General features: G+C 41.5%; 2 protein-coding genes, 1 long non-coding RNA gene and 1 pseudogene across 5 annotated transcripts in view; 2 read left to right on the forward strand and 2 right to left on the reverse strand.

Moving 5' to 3' along the window:
- LOC109909717 (endothelial cell-selective adhesion molecule-like) overlaps positions 1 to 1896 on the forward strand; it is a 72689-nt gene extending 70793 nt beyond the window's left edge. For both annotated transcript variants that reach the window (XM_031795684.1, XM_020508729.2), the window contains exon 7: positions 15 to 1896. In XM_031795684.1, coding sequence (XP_031651544.1) covers positions 15 to 894 — 880 coding nt within the window. In that variant the 3' untranslated portion in view covers positions 895 to 1896. The remainder of the gene's footprint in view (positions 1 to 14) is intronic.
- A 2391-nt stretch (positions 1897 to 4287) lies between these two features.
- On the reverse strand, positions 4288 to 8973 carry LOC109909576 (isobutyryl-CoA dehydrogenase, mitochondrial-like; annotated as a pseudogene).
- A 2250-nt stretch (positions 8974 to 11223) lies between these two features.
- On the forward strand, positions 11224 to 13842 carry LOC109909577 (uncharacterized). 2 transcript variants are annotated; one of them, XR_002257774.2, is made up of 4 exons: positions 11224 to 11598; positions 11742 to 11794; positions 11941 to 12018; positions 12170 to 13838. It is a non-coding gene; the product is annotated as an uncharacterized LOC109909577 (long non-coding RNA). The 2 variants fall into 2 exon arrangements; XR_002257773.2 differs by having other exon boundaries at positions 11226 to 11794; positions 12170 to 13842.
- A 142-nt stretch (positions 13843 to 13984) lies between these two features.
- LOC109909156 (vacuolar protein sorting-associated protein 26B-like) lies at positions 13985 to 17616 on the reverse strand. The gene is made up of 6 exons (XM_020508115.2): positions 16801 to 17616; positions 16445 to 16601; positions 16003 to 16167; positions 15635 to 15810; positions 15400 to 15542; positions 13985 to 15177 (listed from the first exon to the last, which is right to left on the reverse strand). The coding sequence occupies exons 1-6, from the start codon at positions 17021 to 17023 to the stop codon at positions 15040 to 15042; spliced, it is 1002 nt and encodes a 333-aa protein (XP_020363704.1). The 5' UTR covers positions 17024 to 17616; the 3' UTR covers positions 13985 to 15039.
- Positions 17617 to 18725: the final 1109 nt, after the last annotated feature.

The following is an 18725-nucleotide window of genomic DNA, read 5'->3' on the forward strand; positions in this document are numbered from 1 at the left end:
CCTATCCATTACAGGGAGGATGCCCAGGCACCCAAGCGTGTTTCCTGGGCAAAGAGCGGCACAGGCTCAGACCTCCTCTCCAAAAATGGCACGCTGTCTTCCATAGCCACGACCCCACATCTACGAGACCCCCAGCAGCCCAACAACTTCCGCTACCCCTACCCCACTGCTCCGGCCTCTGACACAGGCTCTGTGTTCAATGCCTACCGCCTTCGGCCTGGAGAGCCCAACCCCTTGCAGGGCCTCCCAGGATACATCAGTGGCACACCTCCACCCAGGCACACCAGACCCCTCTGTGTTGCAAACAACATTGATGCCACCTCTCCACACAGGCACAGTCGACCCCCCAGTTCTAACCACATCAGTGGGACTCTACCCCCTGGCCACACCCGGCCCCTCAGCACTAGTATCATTGTTGACACCCCTCCCCATGGGTTCAGTCAACCCCCCAGTCCTAACCATGTTGGTGTCACCTCTCCACATGGGCACAGCAGACCCCCTAGCTCTAACAACATTGGTACCCCCTCCCCACATGGGAACAGTCAACCCCCAAGTTCTAACAATATCGGTGCCCCCTCTCCACATGGGCACAGCAGACTACCAAGCTCGAACCACATTGGCGGTAGCGCTCCACACAGGCACAGTCGACCTCCCAGTTCCAACCACAGCCGACCTGCCAGCATCAGTAGCATTCCTCACTATGGACACAGCAGAACCTCCAGTTCCAACGGTGCCCCACCCCATTCCCCACCTGGCCACATGGTCACAGACCCTGACAAGACTGAGGGGGCCCAGCCCCAGGTGCCACACCCTCTCACCTCACCAATCAGCTCCACCACCCTGGCCCGTATAGGTGCTGTGCCCGCTCAGAGCCAGGCTGGATCACTGGTATAGCCCACTGGAGTGTCTCACGTTTTACTTTTGAACACAAACTGAAGCAAATGCATAAAGACTTCCTCAAAGTAAAACTGTATAGAGTAGAGAAGGATTTGCTACAAATTAAAATCACTTTTCATTGCAGTTGTTCAAAGTAGAATGAAGAACTCATGCTAAAGAAGACAAATGAGAAATTATGACACTTGTGGAATCGACTGTATTCAAGTCTGCACAAGTTCAAAGACTTGTTTTAGCTGTTTTCAAATACCATGATCAGAGTCTTTAAGGTTAAAACAAGGCCTATTCTCTAAAACATTGTTTGTGAATCCATATATTTGACTTAGTCGTGGCCAAAAGTTTTGAGAATGACACAAATATTAATTTCCTGCTTCAGTGTCTTTAGATATTTTTGTCAGATGTTACTATGGAATACTGAGGTATAATTACAAGCATTTCATAAGTGTCAAAGGCTTTTATTGACAATTACAGGAAGTTGATGCAAAGAGTCAATATTTTCAGTATTGACCCTTCTTTTTCAAGACCTCTGCAATCCACCCTGGCATGCTGTCAATTAACTTCTGGGCCACATGACCTGACTGATGGCAGCCTATTCTGCAATAATCAATGCTTGGAGTTTGTCAGAATGTGTGGGTTTTTGTTTGTCCACACGCCTCTTGAGGATTGACCACAAGTTCTCAATGGGATTAAGGTCTGGGGAGTTTCAAATCAAATGTATTTATATAGCCCTTCATACATCAGCTCATATCTGAAAGTGCTGTGCAGAAACCCAGCCTTGTGAACATATTTAAATACAGTATAAAATACATGTTTTTGGAAAAAGGTTTTGTATTTCAATTTCAACCAGAACATTTATTTTTTACACTTGTACAGCGGTTGAAAAACTGTGTTTTTGTATCTGAATAAAAACTGGCCATGGACCCAAAATATCAATGTTTTGTTCCCTGAGCCACGTAGTTATCACTTTTGCCTTATGGCAAGGTGCTCCTTCATGCTGGAAAAGGTATTGTTTGTCACCAAACTGTTCCTGGATGGTTGGGAGAAGTTGCTCTCAAGGGATGTGTTGGTACTATTCTTTATTCATGGCTGTGTTCTTAGGCAAAATTGTGAGTGAGCCCACTCCCTTGGCTGAGAAGCAACCCCACACATGAATGGTTTCAGGATGCTTTACTGTTGGCATGACACAGGACTGATGGTAGCACTCACCTTGTCTTGTCCGGACAAGCTTTTTTCCGGATGCCCCAAACTATCGGATAGGGGATTCATCAGAGAAAATGACTTTACCCCAGTCCTCAGCAGTTCAATCCCTGTACCTTTTGCAGAATATCAGTCTGTCCCTGATGTTTTTCCTGGAGAGAAGTGGCTTCTTTGCTGCCCTTCTTGACACCAGGCCATCCTCCAAAAGTATTTGCCTCACTGTGCATGCAGATGCACTCACACCTGCCTGCTGCCATTCCTGAGCAAGCTCTGTACTGGTGGTGCCTTGAGCCCACAGCTGAATCAACTTTAGGAGACGGTCCTGGCGCTTGCTGGACTTTCTTGGGTGCCCTGAAGCCTTCTTCACAACAATTGACCCGCTCTCCTTAAAGTTCTTGATGATCCGATAAATGGTTGATTTAGGTGCAATCTTACTGGCAGCAATATCCTTGCCTGTGAAGCCCTTGTTGTGCAAAGCAATGATGACGGCACGTGTTTCCTTGCAGGTAACCAATGGATGACAGAGGAAGAACAATGATTCCAAGCACCACACTCCTTTTGAAGCTTCCAGTCTGTTATTTGAACTCAATCAGCATGACCGAGTGATCTCCAGCCTTGTCCTCGTCAACACTCACACCTGTGTTAACAAGAGAATCACTGACATGATGTCAGCTGGTCCTTTTGTTGCAGGGCTGAAATGCAGTGGAAATGTTTTTTGGGGGATTCAGTTCATTTGCATAGCAAAGAGGGACTTTGCAATTAATCTGATCACTCTTCATAACATTCTGGAGTATATGCAAATTGCCATCATACAAACTCAGGCAGCAGACTTTGTGAAAATGTATATTTGTGTCATTCTCTACTTTTGGCCACGACTGTATATACATGTTTTATATGCCAGTTACAACAATTGACGAGGGTTTGCCTGGAGAGAATGTATGCTCATCAACTCACACCATCATGTTGAAACTAAGCACATTACTGCTCATAGAGATGTAAAGCATTCTTCTCAGGCCAACTGTTCATGTGGAGTTGTGATCACCCCAGTAGAACAGACCATTTTATAGACAAAGTGTCGACCCATACTTGTATCTAATAAGAATATTTGTGGTTTTATTACATTTATGTACACAGAGAATATATTACTAATCTCAATTAGGTAGCTGGAATGTATAATTCATCAATGACAGAGATCTGGGTTTTAAATATTCTTCCCTTAGCGGCAAAAGGTCTCGTGCAGTCAATCGTGATTTCCTGTGTTTTGAGGTTGGAATACTGTGAAATTATAATGGCCATTTAGTGTAAGAGCTGCTTGAGAAATTGGTCATTGTTTTCAATAAAAAATTTAGCAACATCATTGTGATCCAGAAATGATTTGATAGAGAAACAGCTACATTGGACCTTTAAAACATGGTTCATGCAGTACCAAATATTATATCAAATCTCAGTCATCCAACCCATCTAGATGATACATTTAATTGTTTTATGATTAAACTGAATCATGAGAACCAAACTTGCTCATGTTTCAAATGTTGCCGCCATAACTGAATGTGCAGGAGAGGCTGTGATGTCATCGAACGAATCATCTGGTATATATAACCAAAAACTTCTCCACAAAATACAGCATGGAGAAATATGACATATCTAATATGGTTCCACTTCCATATCCCTCAATGAGCAGCTGTTATTTAATTCCACACAAAGGAATTAAAAAGGGACCTAATTACAGCTTTAGCCTATAGTATTCCCCCTTTTAAAAGTGGGGAGTTCAAGACACTTGAGGGATACAGTCAAACAACAAGAAGCCTGCCACTACACCATCCCTTCAAGACACTTGAGGGATACAGTCAAACAACAAGAAGCCTGCCACTACACCATCCCTTCAAGACACTTGAGGGATACAGTCAAACAACAAGAAGCCTGCCACTACACCATCCCTTCAAGACAGGAGAAAATCCATTTTTGGCCAGCCCATGGCATATTTATCCAGACTCTGGCAGTAAACTTCTGGCAATTATCATCCGCATCATTTCATTTGTTCCTGAAAGAGAAAATATAAAAGGGTAAATCAGTAATTTGTCAATGCAACAGTGGCTAGTGATCACAAGTTTATAAAGATGTGTGTATTTTCATTAAAATACTGAACCATTATGTTATAAAGCACAGCTTTGTCATAGTAAGAGCGGTGTATACATACCCTCCGGTATCTGGTGGACTCTGATGTCCCGGACAAACTGCTGAACAGCGTAGTCTTTGAGGTAACCGTATCCACCATGCATCTGGAGTGCCTGGTTACAGATCTATTGAGAGAAGGCAGAGATACCGATGTGTGTGAGAGATGTGCAGCTACATCTGATAACTAGACTTCTACATCATTACCCGTGCGTAAGAGGAGACCACTTACTGTAAAATGTTGAGTCTCCAACATGCACTGGTCCTTTTTAATGGTTGGGCATCGTTTCAGCCTCCAGTATTTATGCTGCAGTAGTTTATGTGTCGGGGGGCTGGGGTCAGTTTGTTATATCTGGAGTACTTCTCCTGTCCTATTCGGTGTCCTGTGTGAATCTAAGTGTGCGTTCTCTAATTCTCTCCTTCTCTCTTTCTCGGAGGACCTGAGCCCTAGGACCATGCCCCAGGACTACCTGACATGATGACTCCTTGCTGTCCCCAGTCCACCTGGCCATGCTGCTGTTCCAGTTTCAACTGACCTGAGCCCTAGGACCATGCCCCAGGACTACCTGACATGATGACTCCTTGCTGTCCCCAGTCCACCTGGCCATGCTGCTGCTCCAGTTTCAACTTCCACCTGACTGTGCTGCTGCTCCAGTTTCAACTGTTCTGCCTTATTATTATTCGACCATGCTGGTCATTTATGAACATTTGAACATCTTGGCCATGTTCTGTTATAATCTCCACCCGGCACAGCCAGAAGAGGACTGGCCACCCCACATAGCCTGGTTCCTCTCTAGGTTTCTTCCTAGGTATTGGCCTTTCTAGGGAGTTTTTCCTAGCCACCGTGCTTCTACACCTGCATTGCTTGCTGTTTGGGGTTTTAGGCTGGGTTTCTGTACAGCACTTTGAGATATCAGCTGATGTACGAAGGGCTATATAAATACATTTGATTTGATTTGATTTGGTTTCACATTTTAGCAAAGAAACAATGGCCTACAATACACTCTGGGTCTCCAAAAAAAAGTGTCATTCTGCTGCAGTGGAATTCCACCCCACCTCTACCCTGCGTTGAAGAAAGGCATTGGTGTTTATGGTTAGGTACACATTGGAGCAACGACAGTGCTTTTTCGCAAATGCGCACTGCATCGATTATATGCAACGCAGGACACGCTCAATAAACTAGTAATATCATCAACCATGTGTAAATATATATGTGTGTGTGTGTATATATATATACACATATATATATTTATTTATTTATTTTACCTTTATTTAACTAGGCAAGTCAGTTAAGAACAAATTCTTATTTTCAATGACGGCCTAGGAACAGTGGGTTACTGCCTGTTCAGGGGCAGAACGACAGATTTGTACCTTGTCAGCTCGGGGATTTGAACTTGCAACCTTTCGGTTACCGGTTACCGGTTACTAGTCCAACACTCTAACCACTAGGCTACACATATATACACACACACACATATATATACACATAACTGTATGTGTGTGTGTGTATATATATATATATAACACACACACATATATAAACACATATATTTACACATGGTTGATGATATTACTAGTTTATTGAGCGTGTCCTGCGTTGCATATAATCGATGCAGTGCGCATTCGCGAAAAAGCACTGTCGTTGCTCCAACGTGTACCTAACCATAAACACCAATGCCTTTCTTAATATCAATACACAGAAGTATATATTTTTAAACCTGCATATTTAGCTCAAATAAATCCAGGTTAGCAGGCAATATTAACCACGTGAAATTGTGTCACTTCTCTTGCATTCATTGCACACAGAGTCAGGGTATATTGAACAGTTTGGGCCGCCTGGCTCATTGCGAACAAATTTGCCAGAATTTTACATAATTATGACATAACATTGAAGGTCGTGCAATTTAACAGGACTATTTAGACTTAGGGATGCCACCCGTTAGATAAAATACGGAACGGTTACGTATTTCACTGAAAGAATAAACGTCTTGTTTTCGAGATGATAGTTTCCGGATTCGACCATATTAATGACCTAGGGCTCACATTTTTGTGTGTTATTATGTTATAATTAAGTCTATGATTTGATAGAGCAGTCTGACTGAGCGATGGTAGGCACCAGCAGGCTCATAAGCATTCATTTAAAAAGTACTTTTGTGCGTTTTGCCAGCAGCTCTGCTGTTTATGACTTCAAGCCTATCAACTCCCGAGATTAGGCTGTTGTAACGATGTGATGCGAAATGACTAGCGGGGTGCGGGCTAATGGCGTTTCAAACGTCACTCGCTCTGAGCCTTGGGGTGGTTGTTTCCCTTACTCTGCATGGGTAACGATGCTTTGAGGGTGGCTGTTGTCGTTGTGTTCCTGGTTCAAGCCCAGGTAGGAGCGAGGAGAGGGACGGAAGCTATACTGTTACACTGGCAATACTAAAGTGCCTATAATAACATCCAATAGTCAAAGGTATATGAAATACAAATCGTATAGAGAGAAATAGTCCTATAATTCCTATAATAACTACAACCTAAAATTTCTTACCTGGGAATATTGAAGACTGATCTTGAAAGGAACCACCAGCTTTCATATGTTCTCATGTTCTGAGCAAGGAACTTAAACGTTAGCTGTCTTACATGGCACATATTGCACTTGTACTTTCTTCTCCAACACTTTGTTTTTGCATTATTTAAACCAAATTGAACATGTTTCATTATTTATTTGAGGCTATTTTGATTTTATTGATGTATTATATTAAGTTAAAATAAGTGTTCATTCAGTATTGTTGTAATTGTCATTATTACAAATACATGTTAAAAATCGGCCGAATAATCGGTATAGGCTTTTTTTGTCCTCCAATAATCGGCATCGGCGTTGAAAAATCATAATCGGTCGACCTCTAATATACATATATATACACATACATACGGCCATCAAATAACAAACCATTAAATAACCAACCAAAAAGGTAAACTTGTTGCCACCTCACCAATATTGATCCTGCCTCCATTCAGGCCTCTCATAGCGATGTTAAAGCCCTGTCCCTCCTGACCCAGCCGACTGATCACTGGGACGTGGCAGTCCTCTAAGATCACTGCTCTGGTTGGCTGAGAGTTCCATCCCACCTGTTGAGATAACAGAGGCCTCTGTTGGAAAATCACTGCATCCATCAGGGCTTCAACACAACCATGACTCAACTATGCCCCCTGGTGGGCATTGCTTCACTTAGACATGTGGAAATGAACTATAGACCATGTAAGTTTGTAGGCTCCTGCTTTAGTTTATTAGACATAAGGATTGTATTCAAAATTACCAATGTAAGACTATCAACATCAATCAAATGCCAGCTACCTTCTTCTCCTTGTTGCCAAAGCTGAGTCCTGGAGTGTCTTTCTCCACCACCACACAGGAGATCCCCTTAGGACCTTTCCCTCCCGTCCGACACATTACTATGTATGTGTCTCCTCCTCCACTGATGAAGGCCTGCAGCAGGACAAACACAGTGAGAGCGATACCTCCACTTTATATCACAATTTATTCTTTCATATCAGCTACAGTAAGGAGATGAAGAAAATCAGTACCTTGGACCCATTGAGGACATAATGGTCTCCTTCCAACTTTGCATTTGTGAGTAACGAAGCAGCATCACTGCCACTGCCTGAAACATGAATGGGAAATGAGATTCAATAAGACAGAAAGGATAGCCACACTATACAGGTTCATGGTGCCAATGCATGACACCATCACATGGTGGGTAGCCTAGTGGTTAGAGCATTGGACTAGTAGCCAAAAAAAGTTGCAAGTTCAAATCCCCCAGCTGACAAGGTACAAATCTGTCGTTCTGCCCCTGAACAGGCAGTTAACCCACTGTTCCTAGGCTGTCATTGAAAATAAGAATTTGTTCTGACTTGCCTAGTTAAATAAAGGTTAAAAAAAATAAAAAAAATAGAAAGATTAGGACAAAATACCAACCTGGCTAAGTGAGACAATAAGAGGCCAACTTGTCCATTGTACAAAGCTCAGGGCAGTACTTCTCCCTCTGCTCAGTGTTGCCGAAGGTGTCAATCATCCAGTTACACATGCTGCACAGAAATTAGCATCTATTAATGAACACCCCATACTTACTCCTGCTTTCAATTAATATCTAGTCAATTGTCTGTATGTGATGTTTGGTGAATCTCTTGAGCAGACACTTTTGAGAGGTTGTGGTGATTGCTGGCATTTGCCATGCCTTACTGTGAATGCTGAGGTAGGCTGTGGTGCTAACGCAGCCTGTCGATAAGGTCTCAAAGATGAGCGAGGTGTCCAGACGAGACAGGCCAGATCCCCCCCACGTCCGGCTGTCCATAGATCCCCCCAAACCCCAGCTGGGCAGCCTTACGCATGGTCTCCACCGGGAAGATTTCCTGAACAATGAAAGTTGCTTTTTACGTTCATACAAATACCCTCTCACAAAAAAAGGAGTTTAGTGATTGCAGAGGAGGCTGCTGGGAGGAGCTAATGGCTGGAATGGCATTCATGGAAAGGAGTCAAACAGGTAGTTTCCATATGTTTGATACTGTTCCATTTATTCCATTAACATGTATGGGTTGAAAGGGAATAGCTAAACAAGTTGCACGGTACAGTAATACCTTTTCATCCCACTCAGCCATGTGTGGAGACATTTCATTTGCTGCGAAATCAAAGGCCATCTTCTGAAACGCTTTCTGTTCATCAGAGGCCATGAGCAGCTGCAAGGAGGGAGTTAAGAATAGAGTAATGCAGGTGTAAGTTAAAGTACTGTGTGAATTTCACCAGGTTCATATATTAAAATGTCATGTTGATTTGTTATTATCCATGCCTGCATCTTGGGAGTAGGGGAGTGTGTACTTACGTTTTGCCCTGCGTGCTCGTGCTCAAATTATTTTGATGCAATATGAGAGGTAGGCAAGCTTTTTGTGTCTTGAGTTTGATTATTTTAAGCACAATGTCATACACACAGTGTTTTGTTCATGAATAATGTTGTATATTTAGAGGTTACTCATAAGTGGATGGTATTGTTAAGATGCACTTGTAACTGTAGTTTTTAGAATTATATTAACATTCTGAATTCAACATGTGGTTAATAGCTAGCTACGGTATTAGCAGGCTATTGTATGTGTGAACGATGGCTAGCTCCTCGAATGATCCCAGTCCCTCCTATTGTGCATCTGTTGTAGAAAGTGGTGACGATTCGCAGAACATATGTGCTCTACAAATGTTTTAATTTCTTTTGGATGCAGATATTGAATTCTGCTTCATTAAAACAACCTGATCTCCCAACGCACACACAACGCAGAGTTACAGCGTTGCAGTTCAGCACCGGTTACACAGGGCACATACTGCATAAAACCTAGCAGTGTTAAAAATAGAGTCACGAAGGGCACCTACTGCATAAGGTCTAGCGGTGTTAGACAATAGTAGTACGGTATAATTACCAGAATCATTTGAAACACTTTTACATGAAGAGAAATAGTTGAAACAACCATTGAACATGACACATCACACTCGCCCTTACATCACATCTGTCAAGTCAACGTAGATCAGGACAGAAGCCCACCCCCCTGCCTCAGAAGCATTTCGCTACGCTCGCATTAACATCTGATAACCATGTGTATGTGACCAATACAATTTGATTTGAGAGGTGGAAAGGAGACATGGCTGACCAATAGGAATCAAGTGTCTATTCTCAAGTAAGCCTGTATGTACACCACCATGCATTCTTAAAATGCATACTGTTTACTATGCATCAAAATAACGATTGAGTGTCACTTGACCACCAGAGGTTTTTACATAGCTAGTTAGGTAGTACAGTATAACCTTACCAACAGAGGTCAATATGACTAAGTAGTACATAAGTAGCAATGCATTTCTGGAAAATGCACACTTAGCAATGAAAAACAAGACACTTTATGCAGTCAGTTACCTACTAGAAATTCTGCTCATCCCAACTAACTCATGTAAACGCTTCAGGTGACTAGCAGTGCAAGTCCGCATTTTATTTATCCGTTATTTTACCAGGTAAATTGACTGAGAACACGTTCTAATTTGCAGCAACGACCTGGGGAATAGTTACAGGGGAAAGGAGGGGGATGAATGAGCCAGTTGTAAACTGGGGATTATTAGGTGACCGTGATGGTTTGAGGGCCAGATTGGGAATTTAGCCAGGACACCAGGGTTAACACTGATAGGGTTGCGTCTTTCGAATCCGATGTCAGGACAAATAAAAAGCAGAATCTTTTTTCAATTATCTTTAATCAAATTCAGGCAATAAATGGTAAATGCAATTTTCGTATATACGGGTTCACTGTAACACCACGCAGGGTAGAACAAAGAACTGACAGGATGTACGTAAACAGCTGTTCTTATACTGTGATAGACATAGTTCCAACCCGTCTGTTGGCCTATCACAGTAGAGGCAGAGCATGGTTTTAGACTTGCTCAGACTAGTCCCAGCCTCTTGGCGCTTCTTGGAGTTCACCCTCTGTCGATGTATAGATCCTCACTGTTCTGGTATCACACCCTAGTTATAACAGTTGCTCAGTATTTTTCCATCTCAATCAAACCTCGTGATGAGCCTCTCCTCCCTGTACCTGTCTATCTACAGTTTTCACACCATGTTGCTCAGTATTGTCACACACACAAATACACAAAGCAGATGTAGCAAGCAGTTGTTTAATCTCATGATGAAGCTCAAGTGCACAAACGCAGATGCCGACATCAGATAATATTTAATCATATATATGGTAATGGCTATAATGTAAAACACAGAATACCATAACAGCCCTACTCTTACGATAAGTGCCATGGGATCTTAATGACCTCCGAGAGTCATGACACCTGTTTAACGTCCCATCCGAAAGACAGCACCCTACACAGGGCAGTGGGAGAAAAAAAGAATTGAGCCGAGGAAAGAGTGCCTCCTACTGGCCCTCCAACACCACTTGCAGCAGCATCTGGTCTCCCATCCAGGAACTGACCAGGACCAACCCTGCTTAGCATCAGAAGCAAGCCAGCAGTGGTATGCAGGGTGGTATACTGCTGGCATACCAATGATACCAATGATTTCCATGAAGCTATTCCTCGTTTCTGTGTGCTGTTCAATATTAAACGACATTTTCTGCCAATGCATAAACTCAGTCTGGCAACGAGAGAACGTTCCAACGGCCGCCATGTTGGTCACTGGTTATATCACGCGGGTGCTGTAGTTCCGTAACATAAGATAAGTGTAGTTCTTGGATTGTGCAGGTCCTGGTTAGTTTTCTTCGATATTTTTTCAGGAAAAGGCTATTTTTTTCGTAATTTCATTAACCACCGAAATATACCCTAAGGTAAGTTGCTTGCTTAAACCATAGCCATTAAGGAGGCCTAAACAGAGAAATCAAATTTAAGCGAACTGTTTCTACATCAAGTGCCTTGAACATACGTCACTAGCGCGGGAGTTATTCATTATTCAGAGTCCTTCCTTTTGCAGTGTTCTGAGTTTAATGACGCGACCACTTCGATTCGCATGTTTATAACATACCAGTAAGTAACAATGTAATCCTTTGCATAATTAACTTATTTAATGAAACACATTCTTCATTTGCTTTAAATCAAATGTCACCAACTGTCACGCACACAGAATGGTTAGGCATCATTGGAATAGGATTTAAAGGTTCAATTTCTTCCAGGCCAACCACTATTTTGTCATCTCTCAGACATGCCACATAAAATGAGAACTCGTGGAACCACAAGAACACTACAATCCAGTAAGTAAAAGCATTCACATTTATGTACAATACATGACATTGCAAGGATTTCAATGTGCATGAAACTGTTTCACAATCACTTTACTACGACAATTATTTGATTGTCGAATGGCTATTAATAAGTTAATGTATTTTATGTACTGTTAACCAGGCAACGACGAAGAGACAAAAAATTGTGCCCGCAGTGAGGATTCCCTATTGGAGATTGGTCAGGCAGTCCGGGGGGAAGAGGAAAGGCTCAGGGAAGACTTGAAAACAGGACTTCAAAGGAAGAAAAATCACCTGAATGACCGTAGAACAGGTGGGTATAATTGGAACGTTCCAAAATTAATCTGTTCCCAAAACTTCGTAAATAACAAGGTTGCCAACAAACAAGCATACAAAGTTGTATAGCGGCCGAATAAGATACCGGGTAGGGAGTGGGCTATTTCATTAAGTATTTCACTCACCACTTTTATTTAAAAAAATGTCTGCTCACTCTGGTAGGCTATGGACAAACATTAAGAATAAACTACGTGGTGAGTTGATGTCTATTCAGCAGCTAGTTAGCAAGGTGAATTGATCTACTTTGTATGTGTTGTTTTTGGCAACCTTGTACTTTACAAAGTTTTTGGCGCTGATTCCTGTTGAAACGTTCCAATTATACCCCCACCCACAGTACTGTCATAGAGCCAGAGAGATGCTTTGAAAATGTCAAGATATTCTGTTCTCCTTAATAATAGGATGGTGTCATCTATGGCTATTCCATGTCTGGCTTTGTGGTTAATGTGTCCACCCTTAGATTGGAAGGTTGGGGGTTCAATCCCCAGTCAAGTTATACCAAAGACTTAAATGGGACCTGATGGATCTGCTAGGCTTTCAGCACTAAGGAAATGGATTGGGGGTAAGGCCCTGCGGCAGACTAGCATCCTGTCTAGGGGGTATAATTTTACATCAAGCTGCCTAACGATATACAGAAACAGGAGATAGGCTCTTGCCCTATGGGTTGTTATGGCTTGTTAAGGCTTATTTACTATGTCAGTTTGGGATCAAGGACTCTTCCCAACCAAACTGGTTATTGGGATGTTTGGAACTACCGGGCCTGTAACTTCATGCGAGACATGAAAGCGGGGCAGCAAGTATTCTTCTAGCACAGTAACTGCAAGGAGCCTGGAATATCTGCGAGTTATGACGGTGAGTAAAGGAGTCCTATGTGGACCACAGTCAGTTTGACAAGACAGATGTCCATTACGACACCTCCAGCAAGGCAGACAACCCTAGATGGAGTATGGTATGAATGATTTCATGTTTACATTTGTTTGTGTTCCAAATGGCTTGAGATCAAGATACATCACTGATATGTAACAGGCTTTTTTAAAATCACAATCCAATTTAGACTGTACTAGTGCTCTGCTGGCTTGGTTGGTGTCCAGTTTGAGAGGATGTTGAAGTACTTCATTCCTCTGTCTGAGTTGAAGAAGACCCACCTGCAGCTCAAGGCGGGGCCCTGAATGCCATGGCTCTCTTCACCACGGCCAGGCTGTCTGTCCAGCCCCTCACCAGTGGTACGTGGAGATCAGTGACACTGAGTAATATGGTTGTCAAATCTCCACCTCATCATATTTTACAAAGCTTTTGTCTAAGTAAAATCATATATTTAAAAAAATTCAAATGAGTTTGGAGGACAAAGACCCACTGTGAAGATTTGGACAAGATGATGCTGCTAATATGTTTACTGTCTATTGAACCATTGTGCTTGTATTGAATGAAAATTGGCTCAAGGTTTCTGTTTGTCAGACACCCTGGAGTTAATTTCTAATATTAAATGTTTATATTAAGACAGTTCATGTGTTTGCCTTCACTGTCTATAAAGGAGATCATTTCAGTCTAAACATGCAACATTTTCATTTCCAAGGTAATTAATCAGTCCATTGAAATATTTATCAGGTGCAAGCAACTTATTTCTATACCAAAATGAGTGTGTGGATAACAATGCATATGGCATCAATTTATTTCAGTTTTGGGGAAGGGGCTATAATTAGTCATTTGCAGAGCACAAAAAAATACAGGAACATTTCAGGCTAAAAGAAGTGTTAAACATATTGAGGCAACAGGATTTAATTTGCAAGATACACTTAGGCACGACATTTCAAGTCTAACATGGACGATACAGAAGACTTCTTAATATCAGACCTCAAATACAAGCACTTCAAATCCCCGCCTAACAGTATTGGAATGCTTAGGTAAAGCATGTGAATGTAATGGTCATATTGTGACCGTCTGTATGCTATTCACTGTACATGATGGTATAAGAGGGTGAGAGTTCTATAGCTCTTATTTGCAGGACTTTAAAATGAATGGGTTAGTAATACTTTATCTAGCCCTCTCACTCAAAGAAATTGGATGACACTTCCAATGCAGTAGAAACCTTCCATTGATCTCACTGCAGTCATTACACAAGGACAGAGGATAATGTGTATGTGGAGAAGCAACGGATACCTATCTGTGTAAAGCCACAATTTCAGATTTCATTATGACAGACCACATTAAAATGTCAGGAATGCATTTGACTGGGTATGGAATGTTTTCAAAATGCATCGCTGTTACTCATGACTAACTCCCTATGACAATACAGTGTTGTAGACGGAGTTAGAATCCATTCATATAAAGCTAAAGCTAGAAATATATTTTGTGACAAAGAAAGTTGATCAATTGAAGATGACAGGGTATAATATTCCATTTTTCGGGTATCACGCACGGGGAGATCTAAATAAGTGGCCGGCTTAACTTTCACCGGATATGTGTGTGGATGGAATTGACCTGCAGCAGGATTTTAGACCCCTGTAATGGCTCATGCAGGCTTCTTTTTCATTGTTCAGGTGTTTACCTCTAGACTTCCCTTCATCCTTCCTTTATCCCTTTATTCAGCAGCCCTAATAAACAGAGGACTACTTTATCAGTGATCATGTGAGCTGACAGGTGCCCCACTACTTTTCCACAGACACTGCCAGTCTTCTGTGAGGAGAATGAGTGGAGGCAGCTTTAGGCGCTGTCCTCCCTCGCCGCCTTCTCCAGGGCGCTCTCTGAACTGACTGAGCCCTCGAACCGCTGGGCTCCGATGGTGGCCTGGCTCGACATGCTCTTCCTCACCACATCCCCTTTCCTCCACAGTGTGATTTCCTGATTGAGAAGGAAGTGGTCATGAGCTCATTGTCTTAATCACTAAAGCATTTCCATAGGGACATATTTACTGCTAGGTAGGAATGCAGTATATAATGTGCATCACAGTGAACAATGGATACACCATGTTGAACCTGACACCTGATAAATTCTCTCTAAAGGCACATAATTTCATCTGGGATCACTGCTAACAGTTACCCATCAGAAGCCACTGTTCTATACCTGCTGTTTGAAGTAGCGTCTCTCCTCCTCATCAATCAGCACCAGATTAAGGTAGTAACGCACAGAGAACTTCTTATTGATATCTCGCATGGTAGGGGTCATCTCATAGCCAGCCAGAAACAACCGTATTGGAATTGACTCTCCTTAAACATAATTAAAACACCCAGTTAGACCTGATGGGTAGTTTTGAGTATTGCAATTTTCAAAATCATACAATCTTCACTATATCCTTTACCTCGGACAGGAGCTCCATCCATGATCTCATATTTGGCGATGGTGTCATTTTCATGGTATACACTAGGACCGGTGCCAGTTGTCTCCCTTTTGATGATGTCAATCTCCATGTGCTTGATTTTAATCCGCACCAGCAGGAAGTAGATCTTACCCACAATGACGTCTTTCAGGTGGTACCTGTGAAAGACAGGAAGGATTGTCACAGGACTGCTCTGCCGCAAAGACAAATAGTTAAAGGAAAGGTTCTAAGCTACAATGATTTCTGCATGTTGCTGTGACTAGGAGAGGTGGCATTTTGTTATTTTGTAAATTGACAAAAAAAATGAGGTGACTGAGGGTACTGAAAAAATGTCTCTCTTTCGGCCTTACTTGGATTTGTTGTACTCAAACTCAATGTGGAGACAGTCTTCGATCCCAACTTCCATTTTTATTGATGAGTTGAGCTCTGGGTACGTGCTGAGTGTGTGCACCACAATATCCATCTCTTTACTGATGTCATTCAGTCTCCTGCTCACCGTAGCGCGCAGAAAATACCTGCAAGTACAACCAACAGACACTGAGCAAACCTGCTGTAATCTCAACAGATGTCATCCAACAACATATCCTCATGGCATCCTGAGGCTATAAAATAAGATGGGCATTATCATAACCACTAATCACGATGTGTGTGTGTAGCACACAAACATTACTCTTGCTGAGGATGTAGTGCTAGGCACATGACTGACAGGTCAAAGGGGATCTTGGGTTAAAAAGTGAGCCATAAAGTAATAGTTACTTTGGCAGAGAATGTTCAGGCTGAATGTTTCCTTACCGTAGCTTCACATTCTGGCCTGTGTAGGACTCATAGGGCTTCTCAACATGGGTGAACTCAAAGTCGAATGTCTGTGACTGAGTAAGCTCACCAGGCCTTGCCAGATCTTTCACCAGGGAGACAAACTCATGATGGTTTCCTCTGTCGTAGTACAGCTCTGTGAAGGAAGGACAGGTACACATTTCAGACATTCAAAGACATCACAAAATAATCACTCTCTCATAGAAGAATATATCTAGGCCTATTGGCACATTCGACACAACTGTTGTTAACTAAAAAGTCCAACATAAAGCGACATTGCATTTATTATGATTTATTTGGAATAGATATCACTGCATTAAACTAAGAACACTCACCAATCTGGCCTACAAATTCGATTTTGATGCCTTGATGTTCCAGTCTTTTCCCAGGGTTCTTCAGTGTAACGTTGACCTTTCCTGCCACAGTCTCCCCATCATAAAATAGGAAATATTTGTCCTTCTTCCCATCTTCAGTCTTATGTTCAGCCTTCTTTCTCGTCTCAGCATCAGTCAGAACTACATCAATTTCTGCACTTTGGCCAAAACTGAAGAAACTCATGCTTGTTATTTTCTGGCCGGTTTTATGAACAAGGTTAAGATTGATCGGATCTGAACAGATCTTTTAAGACCAATTTAGGTGACACTTTCAGTGACCTATTTCTTACTGAAGTAAATTCTGTCGTTCATTCGAAATGACGGAAAGTGCAACAACACCGACTTGTTTGTTACCAGCAATGATCACAGAACGAAGTAATTCTGCTTATAGTCAGCACATGCAGATGGGAGGTCTGGACAAATATGCAAATGTTAGCGTTATTTTACCTTTATATTTCTTCTCAAATTCAATTGAATTCATTTACACACAGCACCATGTCTTCATATCCCTTTCGATGAAATAGCCTAAATACTACAAAACATGTCGCATGGTGATATCCACAAACACTGAAGAATGTAGCGTTTCCCTCGAACTGAAGATGTATCCGTCGTCATTCAGACACCGATTAACAATGTAGTGGGTCTTGATTTCCTTTAGAACGTTATTCACGTTAAATTATATATTTCCTGAAAAAGCATAATATTGCAAGCGATCATTTCCTATGTTGTTGCACTTCCGGGGTTGTCTGGTTGACTGCATTATTTTTCAAAATAAAAGTTAAACTCTTCTGTAGTCATTTGCAAATAAAAAAAAGTCTCAACAATACAATAAATACAGTTACTAATGTTATTTGTGTCTTTATTGACTAAATGAAGTAAGCATAACAGTATCCATTACTTGCACTACAACGAACATTTGACAATTTACAACAGTTCCTGAGTAGTGTTTAACAAAATAACCATGTTTCAAAAAGTCATTTTTAACAATTTCAATTTGAAACATTGTTTTATACTTATATATTGTTACTGATAAACATGTATGTGTAGACATTTGTTTCTAAAAAAGTTGTATTGCCTGTATATCCATTAATATTGTATATTGTGTTCATAAAGAAAATACAGTTAATTGTGAGTTACAACTGGACAATATGTCCAATATTCATAAAGTACATAATTAGTAAGCAAAGAAGTTCACTTATACAGACACGGCAAAAAATCATAATCACTTGATATAATCATAATAATACATCTTAACTTGCAGCATTATAATGGAATTATACTGTATAACTGTAATATGTTTATTTGTTATTCTGAACACAGAGAATAAAGTCTGTTGGCTTTTAAGAACAACAGACAGTTTCATTGTGCCCCTTGGTTCTACATGTAAAAGATCAGCTTTTTAAACATGCCCCACTCATTATCTGTATGTATGTATGTACAGTTGAAGTCGAAAGTGTACATACATCTTAGCCAAATACATTTAAACTCAGTTTTTCACAATTCCTGACATTTAGTCCTAGTAAAAATTCCCTGTCTTAGGTCAGCTAGGATCATCACTTTATTTTAAGAATGAGTGAATGATTTATTTCAGCTTTTATTTCTTTCATCACATTCCCAGTGGGTCAGAAGTTTACATACACTCAATTAGTATTTGGTAGCATTGCCTTTAAATTGTTTAACCTGGGTCAAACGTATCACATAGCCTTCCACAAGCTTCCCACAATATGTTGGGTGAATTTTGGCCCATTCCTCCTGACAGAGCTGGTGTAACTGAGTCAGGTTTGTAGGCCTCCTTGCTCGCACATGCTTTTTCAGTTCTGCCCACAAATTATCTGTAGGATTGAGGTCGGGGCTTTGTGATGGCCACTCCAATACCTTGACTTTGT

This window comes from Oncorhynchus kisutch, linkage group LG18 (assembly GCF_002021735.2).
Source record: "Oncorhynchus kisutch isolate 150728-3 linkage group LG18, Okis_V2, whole genome shotgun sequence".
In the NCBI taxonomy this organism is placed as follows: Eukaryota; Metazoa; Chordata; class Actinopteri; order Salmoniformes; family Salmonidae; genus Oncorhynchus; species Oncorhynchus kisutch.